Genomic DNA, 15,452 nt, shown 5'->3' with positions numbered 1-15,452 from the left:
CATTGACCTTTAAGGTCAATTGGTTAGCGTGCTTTGACCACAGATAGAGCTCTTAATTTCTCTAGCACAACCTTAACTTGATATGAAGCACTTACACGCAGAATGGTGCAGACAAGAAGGCAGATTTATTGTACTTTGGGGGAAAAAAACAGGATTCCATTTAGGGAGGAAAAAAAACCATTGACACTCAGTAAGCAACACTGCCATCTAGTGGAACGGTGACACACCACCAAGACTTTCAAGACCAGACAGGAAACGTTGAGTGCATTTGCTGGTTTCAATTTTCACCATAAAACGGCGCTTTTAATAAGCTGGTCTTCAAAGAACCTCAGATCTTCTTGAGAAACTGTTTTGTCTTTAAAACGCATAAATGTATGTGCTTTCTGGTTTGGTTTTGTTCTGGTAAAGAATGAGTTGTTATTTTTTTTAATGGACCATCAAATTAATTCTCAACCTGAAAGTTATTAAACAGTTTTGGGGCAACCTGCCTCTTTGAATATCCATCACTTTTGCTCGACAGTCTAAACAACAACCCCTGATTACGACAGACAGTTTATAAAGAAGCAAAATTCAACTGTACAAGAACTACATTAAGTTTACTCATTTCCTCTTTCTATTTTTACAATCTAGGGTACTAAGTATTTGAATTCCTGGAAAAAATCATTAGAACACACCAGTAACAATTTTACATAAATCACATAACCCAACTCTTATTATGACTAGACAATAACAGTGGAAGATATTGGTGTGAGGATGTGAGAATGCTGTTCTTAATGAATAATAAAGTAATTCTTCTCAAGGCTTTAATTTTCCTTTATACCCAGGTGTTGCAGTAAATGTGTTGATCTGATGAATTCTATGAGCATATAAATGAGAATACTTAATGAAACAGCTGGATGAAGAAAAAAATAATGTTGTGAGAATAACATATTGTTAATAACCACAATCTCATATTGGCATCTGTTATTACTGAGATTTTAGATTCATTCTGGGTTAAGTGCTCTGCTCTTTGGAATATCCACGATGGTTATTGATCTTGCTAATGAGTTCCTCTATTGCAACGTTTCTGGGTTTATGGTTGGAGGCACGCACGGATTCTAGAATGCATGAGTCTGAGGTGATCTTCATCAAACCGTATTCTTGGCAAATAAACAACTCAGTTAAGGATTTCAGGAAGAGCCAAGTCCTGGGAAAGAGGTATACAAGTGTAGAGTAAAAAGTTGAATTAAAACATCTTTAGGTTACATTTTGTCATTAGACATAACTGAATGTTTCAATTCTGAGAACCTGAGATTGTCCAGAAAAAGTTCAGAGCGTAGGACACAGCTGTCACAAAGTCAGAACCGGGTGTGTTGCAATTCTCAAAGCAACATTAATTGGGGAGTGGGGGTGGTCCCTGAAGTACTATATCTGAATGAAGCTGTTCTTTTTAGGGGCGTCTAGACTGCCTCAGCATTCATTGCAATTTGCAATAATCTCCCCTTCCCCCCAGTCTGAAGCCTTCCTTCACCACATATGCAAGTTGTCTGAATCTTACGCATAATGCTACTATTTGGGTATTCCTAAAGCCAAAGCAATAAAAAAGGATAGGGGAGCCTTATATTAACTCAAACATAATGCCAAAGTCATCTCCAAAAAAGTTTATTAGCATGATTAAAAACATTTTCTTGAATAACAACAGAAAGAATCTCTAAACATGAAAGAGTATCAGTGGCTATACCTTATAACCAATATCTGCAAGTGAATGGACAGCTTTATTGCCAGTCTTCATTTTATTAAAAACAATCCATTTATTGGTTCCACGAAGTCATGACTATTGCTTTGCTTGGGAATGAGTCCCTACTGTAGTTAAGTATAAAAAATATCTTCCATCGTAATTGAAGTGTGACCTGCATTGAAGTGTGGCTCTAACTGAGTAAAGAGTTGATAAAAATCCACAAAGAGTTGGGTTTTTGTTTTTTAAAAACATTCCTTTTACACACTACAAAGAAATAATTAGTATTTTGGCTTTTTAAATTCCTACATGATATTTAGAATGGCGGTCCCCAAAGGCCCTCACTTCACGTAACTGTTAACACAGACCCTCTTCCAGAGGGTGCATCCTGGAGGGTCCGGACTCTGAAGACTTCGACCTCCACGTGTTTATACTGGTTTGAGAACAAAGACAGCGTCATCCAGAACGTAGTAGTCATTATACATGTCGCCTTCACACAGGTATGGCAGTCTGGTGAAAGCTTCGATAACAAAACCAGCTTTTCTGAAAACTTCAGGAAGACTATTCACTTGCTCTTCCCAGTTCTGTCCTTTGATTTCCAAAATTTCTGATGGTTTCTCCCACTTGCCACCTACTAAAACAAATAAAAACATTAAGTTAAATTCTTGAACAAACAAGTTAAAGAGAGAAGGGGGGAGGGACAGTAATTGCCAAGGACGTGGTATGTTCCAGACCTGCGTGCCTTGATGAATCATCTCCTCTATACTTCCCAGGTACCCCCTGAGGTAGGTGGGCACAGAGATAAAGTACAGGCTCAGAAGGGCTAAAGAATTTGTCCAAACTTGCAAGGTTAATGAGTGTCAGAGCAGAAATGCGATCCAAGGTTAAAGCTGTTTCAGATAACATCCTCCATTAGACCACCTGTGGGCTATAATGGTTAATGGGTTCAGAAAACTGGTCATTAAATACTAGAATACAGAAACAGAGAGTAACATGTTATACCTGAAAGAGTTTTAGACAAATGCAAGAAAATACCACTGGTATAGTAAACTTATGCAACTTATTACTTAGATTTACTAGGCTAAAAATAAAAATTGGTTCATGAAGGATTTTAATTTATAAAAACAGACAGGCCATCAGTGTGTTTTCCAAGGAAAGTTGATCCGTACCCTACCTTTACATAAAAATCAAACACTAGAATGGATAGGTCAACCTAGTATTTCTTGGACTAGTGACTGAAGTCTCTATCAGTCATTTCTAAACCTACAAGCATCAGACACCTGGGGGATGGGAGGATAGGTAAGGTCTTCAAATTCACATACAAACCAACACTGACTATAGTCACATACACAAAGGTTAACAGTATATTTAAATTTTGGAGGGCTTTTAGGTACTATGGTGACGCATAAACTACACATATCCTTAAAAATGTTACTAAATTCAGAGTGAGAATGACCTTCTGTCAAAGAGAAAACCTATAATCAGTAGGCGCCAAGAGTACGCACACTACAGTGGAGAGGTTTGCCATTGTGTTTGGTGGTCCAGCACTGAACCCTCGTCCTGTGTCTGGGGAACTCCCTGCAGCTGAGGCACCAGCACGTGACCTAAGCTCAGGCATACTTGCCTGAGACCTGGAATGAAGAGCTAGTGACAAAAGCAGTGGGGACACAAGGCTCGAGGCTTGTTCTGGGGAGGCGGGGGGAGCAGTGGCAGTGAGACCAAGTGGCTGGGGCAGCAGTAGAGTGGAACTGACGACAGAGTGACAGAGTTATGGCACCTAGTGCCTGGCAGGAGCAGCGTGCTCTTCAGGCCCATTTTATAGCGTGATTTGGGGCATTTTTCCTGGCTGTGGATCCCACAGATAATTCTTCAGTCCTCTCAGTGACTCTGGGAGCTGTCCCCAAGTCCTTTCAATGAATTTCCTTTTGCTTAAGTCAGCCTGAGTCTGTTCCTGCTGCTTACAAAGACAAGCCCCAACTGAATACACCTCCAGGCCTGGGCATGTTCAGGACACAGAGGGAGGGGGACACAGAGGACAGAGGGCCCACACGTCTGCTCCACAGCACATCAGGAAAGGGTCTCTGAATTCAAAACTGGGCACAAGTAGGTAACGACGATGTATTTCCTCACTGTACTAGGATGTGCTGTTCACTAATTTTTCTCTTGTTCTACATGAAGCCACTTCCTTCTACTGCTTCCCCCATCCCAGCGGTTACTGGCCCAGGGCTGAGCACACAGCGGGGACCCCAGGACCAGCGACTGAACTGCCCTGGAAAGTTAAAGTACTGACTTTTCTGTCAAACGATACTCCTTCCTGGGAATATGTGACATCCAAATCAAAATCTCACCCAAAACACCTAACGCCTGTGAGGGTTTGTAAAAATCCATGAAAAAAAAAAAAATCATACGCACATTTAGAAATGTGCTCCAGGCTAAAATCTCAACGTGAAATGGTTAAACCGGGTTACAAACCATCTTTACACAATTTCAAAAAGTTCCTGATTACGGTTCCTTAATGAGAAGTTCCTCTCTCTTCAGTTCTTCCTTTCTAAAAGGAGAAAGGAGGAAGAAAAACGAAAGCCAACTCTCCTTTCAAATACGCACGCCACCGCCCCAGCGCGCACACATGGCAATGAGGACCGTGGACAGAGGCCCCCTCGCTCTCCCTCCGCAAGTCAGTCTGATTCTGTTTTATGTCGGTAAGATTCTTTTCTTTCTCCTCCCCCCTTTTATTTAAATCGACTGCTATTTTTCACCTAATGCATTTATATTTTAAGCTCCTACAGAATAACTTTTAAACGTGTAACATTATGAAAGGTGTCTAAGGCGGTAAGTTCCCTTTTTCCCCAGAGAAACAGGGAATCAAAGACTAGCTGAAAAAAAGTTTCACATTAACCTTGAAAATTCTTTCTGTTATGCTGCTTTAGAGAGCGAGCACCTCGCCAAACAAAAGGTTCCTAAGATCGTGTGTGCTAGTCATCAACAATTCCATTCCCATGCGGGCAAACTCGCTCTGCACACACTAAGTACTAAACAGTATCTGCTGAGTATTTGCAAAGAACAATGTTTCTGTAAATTAAAAGTAACTGTCATCATAAAAAAAAAAAAGAAAACCCAACATGACTCCTTCTACAGAGAATAGCCATCCTGTATCTTTTTAATAATTCTGCCTATACCCATTCCCTCTCTATGAAAGAGAAAGCGTCTCCTACATTACAGTTCTAATAATCTCAGATTTGCCCACAAAATTTGGATTATAGGGCAGGGAAGGGAGTAAAAACTCTTAAAAGTAACTTTTTCCTCATCTGTAGAGAAATACACCAAAATGTTAACAGTAGTTATTTCATGTGAAAGGGCTACGGCTTTCCTCTTGCTTCTACTTACAGTAATAGTCTATTTTTTTCTAATAAGTATATATGAAGAATTCTTATCATTTAGAAATGTATTTTGAAAGAAGTGTACATAAAATGGCGAGGGTTTGCTCTGAAATAATATGGGAGTGAGGGAGTAGATGGGGGGGGGAAACAAGATTAAGTTGAAGCCCTGACAGCGGGGGGTTCGCTGTGCTCATCTGCTGTTTCTGCATAAGCTTGAAATTTTCTATAATAAAAAGCTTTGTTTAAGTGTCAAAAATTAGTTCTCTACTTATTTTCTAATGTGGTTTTTAAAAATAGTAAAAAGAGTATTTTATTCCCTCCACCGAGGAGATAAACTTTCAACCTTTTCAGTGTTTAAAATACTATGTTAAAAAAAAAAAAAAAAATCTAGAGTTCAAGACCAGCCTGGGCAACACAGCAACACCTCATCTCTTAGAAAAAAAAAAAAACCCTATAGAATATGAGAATTCTTAAAGAGAAATTTTTCACAGGAGCAGGCTGTGGTGTGACATATCATCCAAACTTCTCTTTTCGGATAATATGTTGCCTAACTGGTAGGGGGAGGGAACAGCAGTTTCCTCACAAGTCCCTGCTTCCATAGGAAACCACTACGACTGGTTTTCTCCCACATACAAATTTCGCAGAAGTTGGAAACAAGTAGAGATATGAAACTCCAAAGTTGCAAATACTTATTTTTACCCTGTGCTACTAGTTCTTAAAGGAAAGTGTTAGAAGTCAGCTTCTCTTTTTTTTTTTTTTTTAATTTTTTAATATTTCTTTTATGGAGATGGGGGTCTCTCTGTGTTTCCCAGGCTGGCCTCGAACTCCTGGGCTCAAGCAAACAATCCTCCCCGCAGAGCTTCTCAAACAGCTGGGACTACAGGCACGTGCCATCGTGCCATCGTGCCCAGCCCCTTAGCTTCCCTTTTAAAAACTTTATCTGACAGACAACTTGAGATTAAGATGGATCTGAAGTCAAGTCTGTGTTCTTTATCACAGTATTGTCAATCAAATAAGATAAATGCTACAAGGACCCACAGAGCATACCCGTGCCAGGAAGAAATCAAATCTGCCTAGGATGGCATGGCTAGCTCAGCTGGCCTCTGCTCAGTAATCAAAGACATCGTAGCATAAGCCAGGGCTGGATCTCCACAGGTGTACATCTTGCCCTTTATCAAGTTTCCCGAAGGGAAGGGACACCAGGCTCACAAAGAAACAATTGTCAATTGCCATGAATTCCTAGCGATCCCAACCCCCACAAAACGGCAAAATCGATCCACTGCTCATGTGCTCAGTCAGCAGCAGCAAGATTCGTACGAGGCGCTTTGACACAGGTCACCACAGTGAAAACAGCCATCGTGTGAGGCGAGGGGTACAGACGAGGAAGCAGGCTGGGAGATTATGTGATCTGCAGGAGATCAAAGGAAAGCTTGTAAGTAGCAGGAATGTACACCTGGACCCCAAACTTCTGACTCCAGATACGCTGCTACCTCTCTGGGGCCATCCTCAGGTAACCAGACGTCACACAAACCAGCAGGTAAATGTCAGAAACACAGGGAGTTAGGACAAGTGAGCACCACTGGTGTCTATTTGTATAGCCTTGTTTGCACTGGGAGTAAGGTAAGAAAATGGCTCGATTTCCCAGCCAGAAAATATAAGTAAAATAAAAGCACAGGCAAAGTGAGGTGAGAAGCCCACTAAAACCACCATCTGCTTCCTCCCGCAGGTGCTGTGGGTGCCTGTACTGTCTCGGTCACACAACCACATTACCTAGAGGTGGACTACACCACTCACAAGGCTGTCACCATAGAGTGTAGCTTCTCTGCAACTGGATGCCCTTCAGAGCATCCAACAAGCCTGTGGTTTCGCTATGGCACTCACCAGCCTGAGAACCTGTGCTTGCACGGATGCACAAATGAAGCAGACAAATTCACGGTGAGGGAATCCCTGGCAAAAAACCAAGTTTCCCTCACTGTAAACAGAGTGACTTCAAATGACAGTGCAATTTACATCTGTGGAATAGCATTTCCTAGTGCACAGGAACCCAGAGCTAAGCAAACCAGAGAAGGGACCACGCTGGTAGTAAGAGGTCAGTCCATTTGGCTTTATTTCAATGCATCCTTGCATTCTGCTCAGACCTTTACAATCATTACAGAACTTACTCACATGTAAAAATCATGAGATAAATTTGCTAATTTAATACCCTAGCCAGTGAGGGGCATGCATGATCTGATCACAAATGGCCATGAGGTTTGGATTAAAGAACTACTCCAACCCCACCTCCCAACATCCACGGACACAAAGTCAGTGGTATGCAGTTGCTATATTCTCTCTCAATATCCAGACTTTACTGGTGAAGGCTAACCAATCACTTTCATCCTTTCTGTATATTACAATGGTTTGGGGTAATGTACCACAGGAAACTTGTGATGAGAAACTATCAGCTTTCTTAGGACCCGATCTGGTATTGCACCACCTAGAAGAAAGCACTAGAGAAACATAAATGATCAATACATTGCACTCAGAGAAAATATGCCTCACGGAGAATTAGTACAAAGTTGGAGAGAAGCCACCGGAAGATCCCTGAGCCTTCCCGTTCTGCCTGGCTAACAAAGAACTGAGAGTGATGGCTCTGGCTTCCTGAGATTTGCTAAAACCCGTGACAATTCCTCACCCAAGTGAGGACATCAAACCTAGCTAAATCCTATCAGTAATCTCACCAAGTCATTCCTTGACTAGTCAGAGATTAAGAAATTTCAGAGGAAAAGTTTCACATGATTCTAGGGGAAGAAAGAGAGCAGCAGTAACTCCTTGCCATTTTAGGATTTCTTCCCTTAAAAAGGATTCTGGTATGATGAGCACTGAAATCATTAAAACATAAGCTCAAAATCAACCAGTTCTTTAGTTTTAAAACGGGACTCTGAGGATCTGAGATCGTCCAGTATTATAATTGCTGCTTTTAACTCCCAGGCATGTTCTAAAGGGCTGTGAATATTTGAATGTCATTTAACCTTATTCTCACCTGTAAGATAAATTACAAATGAGTTAATTTACACAAAGCACTTTTAATAGTGCTTACTATATAGCAAATACTCAGTAAACATTAGCTACTGGTAGTAAAACACACACACGACAACTTTAGATATTTGTATGTCTCACTGCATTAGCCTTCTATAGAAAAATGTTAAGTCAAAAGGAAAAACGGCTTGTAAAGAGATGAAGGTCTTTACAACTGCAAGGCTTACCTGGAGAGAGTCTTCTCTATGAGCAGAAATGAAGGTTTTGTTAAGAAGGCATAGCAACTTCTTGCCTTTTCTATATAGAGCTCCTAATTTAGCACTGAAACTTTTTCTTTCAAAGTTGTATAGATGTGGTTAATTCATTAGTTTCACAAATAAAAATGTACACTGTATAAACTGACTTCACAGGATAAGCATCTATGGGATATTTAGTTTGAAAGTGCAGGTTATTCAGATAATAATTACACATGTAACTGTATTTTGTATTTCAAATAATCAGATACTTGAAGATATGGCATATGTTACTTAATTCTTACCTAGAGCAACAGGATACTTTCTACAAGGACAGAGAAACTCAGAATGTGAAAATGGATTCAATAATTCTGCTTCTTGAACTTTATTATTACATAAAGAAACAAGAGTATATGTAGCAGTATCAACACCTGTCTTTTAAGCAAGCAATGCTCGCTTACAACGCATGGTCTTTGCAGGTCCTTTTACAGACCGCACTGTTCAGCTATGTATACTAAACAGTTCCAGGTTATAAATGTCAGCATGAGCAATACATGTGGAAAATGTCTTAACCCCATAAGCAGACTCTTGATGACACTTGTACAGCATTTCTACCAAAAGAAATTTTAAATGCCCTTGAACAAACTGTCTTGAAATGTTCATCTAACTTCAAGTAATGCTTTATATAAAAAGCAATTCTTAGCATTATGACAAATGGTTAAATGAATTTTTAATTTTTAAAAATGAGTAATGCTTTTGGTATAATACATTAAAAGAAGCGATGAACTGACTTTAACTATCACATACTTGACTGTCTTTTGAATCAAGAAACCCTAAACAAATTTTTATATGACTAGGCAAGCGGAGTAAGCTCACGTTTCACCTCTAACATGCAGCATCAATTATACTTTATATACGTATTTGCAAGAATATGCTTCAATAGTGACTGTGTCTGTTTCTGTTTCTGTAATTAAGAAATTAAGCCTCTCAGCAAGGAACTGCAAGGTTTCCTGACAGCCGTCCTGTCACTGCTCTCTATCTACATTATTGGTGTGTGTGTCGTCTTCATAGTCCTCTCCAAAGTAAGTCACATTTTCTTGCACTGATTTCCCTACAGCCTTGAAGGTTATCACAAGGAAGATAATTGCCGTCTCTCCACAGCTTGTGAGCCTCAGAAATAGTTCACCTGATTAATATCTTCCTTTGCATCTGCAGGGAACACTACCTGCAGGGCTGTAGAAGGAGGCATAAATTCTCATTACTGAAATGATTAACCAGAGTACACAATTTACAGTGTTTTCTCTTTAAACCCCATTAATCTAGAGAACCACCTTCTATGCTATCTTTCTGCTGCCCGAGTGAGGGGTGGGGAGGTAGGAGTGGGATACTATTGTTATATATGAAAGCTCTAAGAATAGTCTTTAAGAACAAAAAGGGGTTAACGAAGAGACTAGAAAGCTGCCTTAAAATGTTCAAAAAAGGCCTAAAGCTACTAAGAAAGAACATCTTTTGGCTGAACATATGTTGTAAAGAGGGGGCATATACATGTTGTGGTATGATTACTATAAATCCTACAATCAACATCAGTTTGATTAATTTCTTAATGGAATAAAAGCATCTCAGAAATGATAAAAATGATCTCTTATTGTATATCATTTAAATATTAAGATAGTTTAATCTTATTATGGTATGAGATTATCTGCCACAATTATGAGTGTATAAAATGTTTTATATACTTTTCTTCTTAGCAGTCCAAATCTAACACTCTAAGAAACAAAGAAACAAAAGAAGATTCCCAAAAGGTAAAGACCAACGCTTGCAAAATATTTTTAAAATTGTGGCTGGTTGTTACTATTTCAAATTTGAAATATTTTTAAGAAACACAGAGAGTATCATGGTAACTTTTCAACCATAAACATTAATGTTTCCTATTGTTGAGAAACTCAAAAATAATATAATCTTAAGTGGTAAACTGATTTAAATTTGACAGTTCTCAACCATAAATTCTATTTAATGTATTTAAAAAGAGTTAACTATAGGTATAGATGGGGGCACAGTTTCTGAGACTGGTGGCAGTAAAGACAGAAAAAGTTTTGATGATGTGCAACAATCACTGCTAATAGTCCTCAAAGAAAGATATTTTTTTCTCATTTGTATTTACAGAAGAAGAGTGCTCGGCGTATTTTTCAGGAAATTGCTCAAGAACTATACCATAAGAGATACGTGGAAAGAAGCCAACAACCTGTAAGTGTAAAATAACAAAAAAAGGTAACACAGATATAAAACATGTATGAAAAAAACTAAGCTGCCAACATGTTTTTCTTCAGAAGAGTCCAAAAGGAGACTTTCACATAAAATGCATTTTTGTATAGAACCTATTTTGATAAACACATACCAAAGAACACCTGATACTGTATTAAATAGCCCCAGGCTCGTATCTTAGTGACATGGAAACTCTCATAAACACACTGGACATAGGCAGTGTTTTCAAAATAGATAAGGATGCTTTAAAAGCTACTTTGTACAGTATCTTGCATGTAGTAGCAGGCATTACATAGATGTTGCAAACATTTGTGAATCAAATTATGAAGAAAAAAATTACTTGTTACTGATAAGGCAAAAATAAATTCACATTAGAAAAGATGTAGTTAATGAGATAAAAAATGAGTATTTTGTCAGTCTTTAGAGTTGGATTGATAGGAAGAATACATCTATATTATCTAAGACATTCTAATAATGTTTCTCTAAAGTGCTATATAAACAAGTTTTTCAAATAAGATGCTGTTTTAGAGCTAGTAGAACAGATACTTGGTTTCCATGATGCACGATCAGATAGCTCAAATTTAAACTAAAATGTATACAATGTAAATTTATATACTAGTAAAACTATTTTCTTCTTAAATAGCAGCCAAGAGGCAAATGCAACAGGAGACTGATATGAGATATGTTTTTTTAATCTAAGTTTTAAAAAGGATTTTTTCCAAGGACAGAATTTTGTCCAAGCAGTCGTTTCATCCTTCAGTGTATATACAAAATACATAAAGATGACGGATGATCTAATTATCTAAGATGCCACGTTGAATGATTATAAATGCCTGTGCACACTGTTTTCTTATTGAGGCTGAGGCATCTTTTTCAACAAAGAGGCAAAGATAAGTGGCCTGAAGGCAGGCCTAGAAGTAAGAACTGTAAAGTTCCAAGCCAGGGTTTTGACAATGGCAACTGAACAGGAAAATTATTTTTCAGTTCCCACATCCTACTCTAAATGCATATACGGAAGATAGTAACCTGACCTTTAAGAATACTGTAAGGGTACTTAGGACCCAGAATGCAAGATGACATAATGGCTTCTATGTTGCTTGGAGGATGACATCATTGGTTACCATAACCTTAAACACGGTTTGCTATTTACTATTGCAGGAGAAAGACAACACTTATGAAAACAGAAGAGCACTTTCCAACTACGAAAGACCGTAGAAACATTTTAATTTTCAATTAAGTCACTGAAAACCCAACTCCAGAAGCTATGGCAGTGTTAATGGACATACACTCAACAGGTCTTAAAAAAAAAACAATCAAAGGTAAATGGAAAAGACAACTGTCTGCAAAGAAGATGCCACAGTATAAGGAAACTGTAACTAACAGTAACCACCAAAATACTAAAATCCAACAAAAAACAACTGAAAAATGCTTTCCTAACTTGCCAAGAAAATTCTAAGCAGCCTAACATTTTCAAAAACTTTTACAACATGTACCCTAAGTTGGTTTCAGTCAACATATGAGGTATGTGATGACTGCTACCCTGAAAATTTGAAGTCAGACCCTACATGCCTCAATCTTCAGTGGAAGAATCATCTTTCTGGGTTGTGGAAATAATGGGACAATTAGAATAAGTTGGGAGGGAGCAAAGTGCCAAAATATGAGTCAGAGAAATTCATTTTGAAAAGTCCTTAGCATGAAAATTATTTCCTTTGATACTATAATGGGGCAATGGTATAATGCACATTTGCCTGCCAGGGTATGCAAAATAACTTACACCATGCTACCAGCAAAAAGTGAAAATAGAGATTAGAGTAAGAAAACAAAAGCCAAAATAAAGAAAATCCAAAGCAGGTTAAACAGAACAAATAAGCCACAACTGACTCTAGATGTCAGTGTTGTGCCAAATAAACAGCACCAGGGCAGGCATGTGCAGCAAGCATTGACTTTACCAGTATATTTGCAATACTGATTTTTAACCAATTTAGGAGGTTAGTATCAGATAGGGGGCTGGATACAGCAAAGATATTTATGGAATTCATTACCACTTCACGAAGAAAACATGACTCGATTGCTCTTTGAAAGCTACTTTGGTATAAAAAATCTAAAGCTCCCACAAGAGTGCACTCATTATTAAACATGAATTATAACCTATTATGTTTATTTGATTAAAGTGTTTCTTTTAAACTGGTATTAAATGAGACATATTCTTTTTAAAACCTAGATAGAATTTTAAAATATTCTAATATCCCTTTGAAATCATTTTGCATTGATGCACTTAAATCAGTGATATCAAACCTTTCTGATCATGTGTCCAGAAAAATGCAAAGAGGAGGGAGCATGTAACCTCACTTTATTTGTATGTGTGTACATGTGTGTGTGCATGTATATGTTATATATGTGTGTTGTGTATAGTGTATGCATGTATGTGTATGTGTGGCTATGTATGTTTGTATCTTATATAGAAAAACAAATTAAGCAATGGCATAAATGGCAATATAAATAGAAATGCTAATATTTTCCTCCTACTCAAAAATAAATTGTCTTGTGTACTCTCTGGGGTGTATACCCCCACACTTTGAGACCACTGGCTCAGGTGAAATAAATGAACTTCTAAACTAGATTGTAAAAACATTGGCAAGCACTAATTCCATCTAGATGAATAGAAGTGTTGAATTAGACACCATTTACTTTCCATTTCTGGGAGTCATTACATTTTGGTACTTAATTCCAGAGCTGAAAATACGCTGTTCTTTGTGTAGCTAACAAGGAGACAAAATCTCTAAGATGAACTAATATTTGATTCAGAATGTGCCTTTCCCAAATATAAAGACTGTGTTTCAAAGATTGATTTTTAAGGGATCCACTTTCCAAAAGAAAGGAGTTCTATTTGTCTAAGTCATGTCTGAAGTGTATATAATATTCATTTATTCATCCACCAAGCCAACAATATTTATCAAGCACCACATTATTATGCAATCAAAGGCCTCTTTTGCATATTATCCTTGGGTCACACAACTTGCCCTACCCTACCCTATCCCCGGATCTTGTTCACACCCTCATGCTTTTGAATGTGCTCTTCCCCTCTGCCTGGTAAAATGCTTCAGATACAAACAAAGCTCAAATGTCAGCCCCAACATGAAACCTTCCCTAACTCCCCCAACATTTAATGGAACTTTCTTTCTCTAACCCTATGGTACTTCGTCATATTTCTTATCACACCATCCTGCCATCATCTCTTTACATCTACTTTCTATATTACTCTGTGTTTTAAAAGTAGAAGCACAATTCCCATTTATCTTTGTATTTCCACTGCCTAGCACTACCTGGTACATAGTAAGCCTTCAAATGTGTTTATATAAAAATGCAATTGAACAATGTTTCTATGGAAAAATACCCTTTCAGCATGCCAACTGAGATGTGTGGCACACTTCACTTCCTAGACATCACCCTCACCCCTTTCCATAGACTGTTCATTGAATCCCTAACACTATTAATTTTCCTGCTATCTGAGCATCCAGAAGAATATTCTCTGGAAAAGATTAAGCTATAGTTTTCTGATTAGATTTGAATTTCCCATGACAATGAAAAGCGAATAATACTGAAACAATTTGTTTTATTACTAGTTTGGGCTGCTATAACAAATTACCAAAGACTGGGTAGCTTATAAACAACAGAAATTTACTTCTCACAGTTCCAGAGGCTGGCAGTCTGAGATCAGGATGCCAGAACGGTTGGGTTCTGGTAAGGACCCTCTTCCCAGCTGCAGACTGCTGACTTATTATTATACACTCACGTGGCAGAGAGCAGGGAGAAGCAAGGACTCTCAGAACTCTTTTAAGTGTACTACTCACATTCATGAGGGCTCCGTCCTCAGCCAATCTTAATTACCTCCCAAAGGCCTCATCTCCTAATGCCATCACAATGGGGGGAGAGAGAGGTTTCAACACATGAATTGGGGGGATGCAAACATGCAGTCCATAACACAACTTTAACAGGGAAACAGAGACATGTTCTAGTGTCTACACACCCTCTAGAAAAGAGCACTTAAACCACATACCAAAAGATGCTAACAGGATTTTTAAAATAAGTAATTTGTTTTTCATACTATGTAAGTCTTGAGAGAATCTAAAATCCTGGCTATTAGGCAGACAGTTAAGTCTCTGTGGCATCAATTAACATAAAACAATGGAGAATGCACAGACTTTGAGAAAAAGTTAAAATGCAGAAAGAAGACTTCAAATTCTGATTATTGTTAAGAGTTTCAGACAGATCTAAAAGATACAATTATTTCAATCTGAAAAACTGTGACCAACTAGAATCAATAAAGCTACAATTAACAAAGTAATAGAACAGGATAGAATGAAATAAATCTAACATTTATTAAATATCAATAATGAGACAGACACAGCTGGGCACTGTCGTATATGTTAGATTATTTAATTCTCACAATAAGCCTCAAAGTAGGTATTAGCCCTTTTTTTTGCAGATGAAACAGTTAAGATCAATGAGAGGCTCAAGTAATCCATATTTCAAACAGGGGTCAGCCCCCCAAACCCAAGGTCTTTCCACAAAACAGTTGTCAGAGTCTTGCTTATTTCTATTTAGACTGCTGAGAGCTTTAAGACTTTAATGTTTAATTTAATCAGACCAGTGGCCCCAGAAGAAAGTAAGAAAGTTTCCACAGGGCTTCACCACCCAAAAAGCACAGGCCTAGATAGTTTAACAAGAGAATTCTACCAAACTTTCAAAGAACAGAATATAGAGCATAATGTTCCATATTATTTTTCACAACATCAGAACATTGATATCAAAACATAACAAAAGATAATATCTGCCCTCCATATAAAT

At 38.1% G+C, this 15,452-nt stretch overlaps 2 protein-coding genes across 6 annotated transcripts in view; one reads left to right on the top strand and one right to left on the bottom strand.

Moving 5' to 3' along the window:
- Positions 1 to 1,625: 1,625 nt before the first annotated feature.
- The window catches only part of METTL9 (methyltransferase like 9), a 43,417-nt gene continuing 29,590 nt past the window's right edge, over positions 1,626 to 15,452 (bottom strand). For 3 of the 5 annotated variants that reach the window (XM_045542775.1, XM_045542774.1, XM_045542770.1), the window contains exon 5: positions 1,626 to 2,348. In XM_045542775.1, the coding sequence (XP_045398731.1) occupies positions 2,143 to 2,348 (206 nt within the window). In that variant the 3' untranslated portion in view covers positions 1,626 to 2,142. The remainder of the gene's footprint in view (positions 2,349 to 15,452) is intronic. The other 2 variants (XM_045542776.1, XM_045542771.1) reach the window with 1 other exon arrangement.
- Positions 4,265 to 12,794, top strand: IGSF6 (immunoglobulin superfamily member 6). Its single transcript, XM_045542777.1, has 6 exons — positions 4,265 to 4,413; positions 6,818 to 7,180; positions 9,318 to 9,424; positions 10,091 to 10,144; positions 10,506 to 10,586; positions 11,763 to 12,794. Exons 1-6 carry the CDS (start codon positions 4,341 to 4,343, stop codon positions 11,817 to 11,819), a joined length of 735 nt encoding a protein of 244 aa, XP_045398733.1. The 5' UTR covers positions 4,265 to 4,340; the 3' UTR covers positions 11,820 to 12,794.

The sequence above is a fragment of the Lemur catta genome, chromosome 2, assembly GCF_020740605.2.
Source record: "Lemur catta isolate mLemCat1 chromosome 2, mLemCat1.pri, whole genome shotgun sequence".
Classification (NCBI taxonomy): Eukaryota; Metazoa; Chordata; class Mammalia; order Primates; family Lemuridae; genus Lemur; species Lemur catta.
The sequence above is the reverse complement of the archived record's forward strand: the minus strand, read 5'-3'. Positions and strand labels throughout refer to the sequence as shown.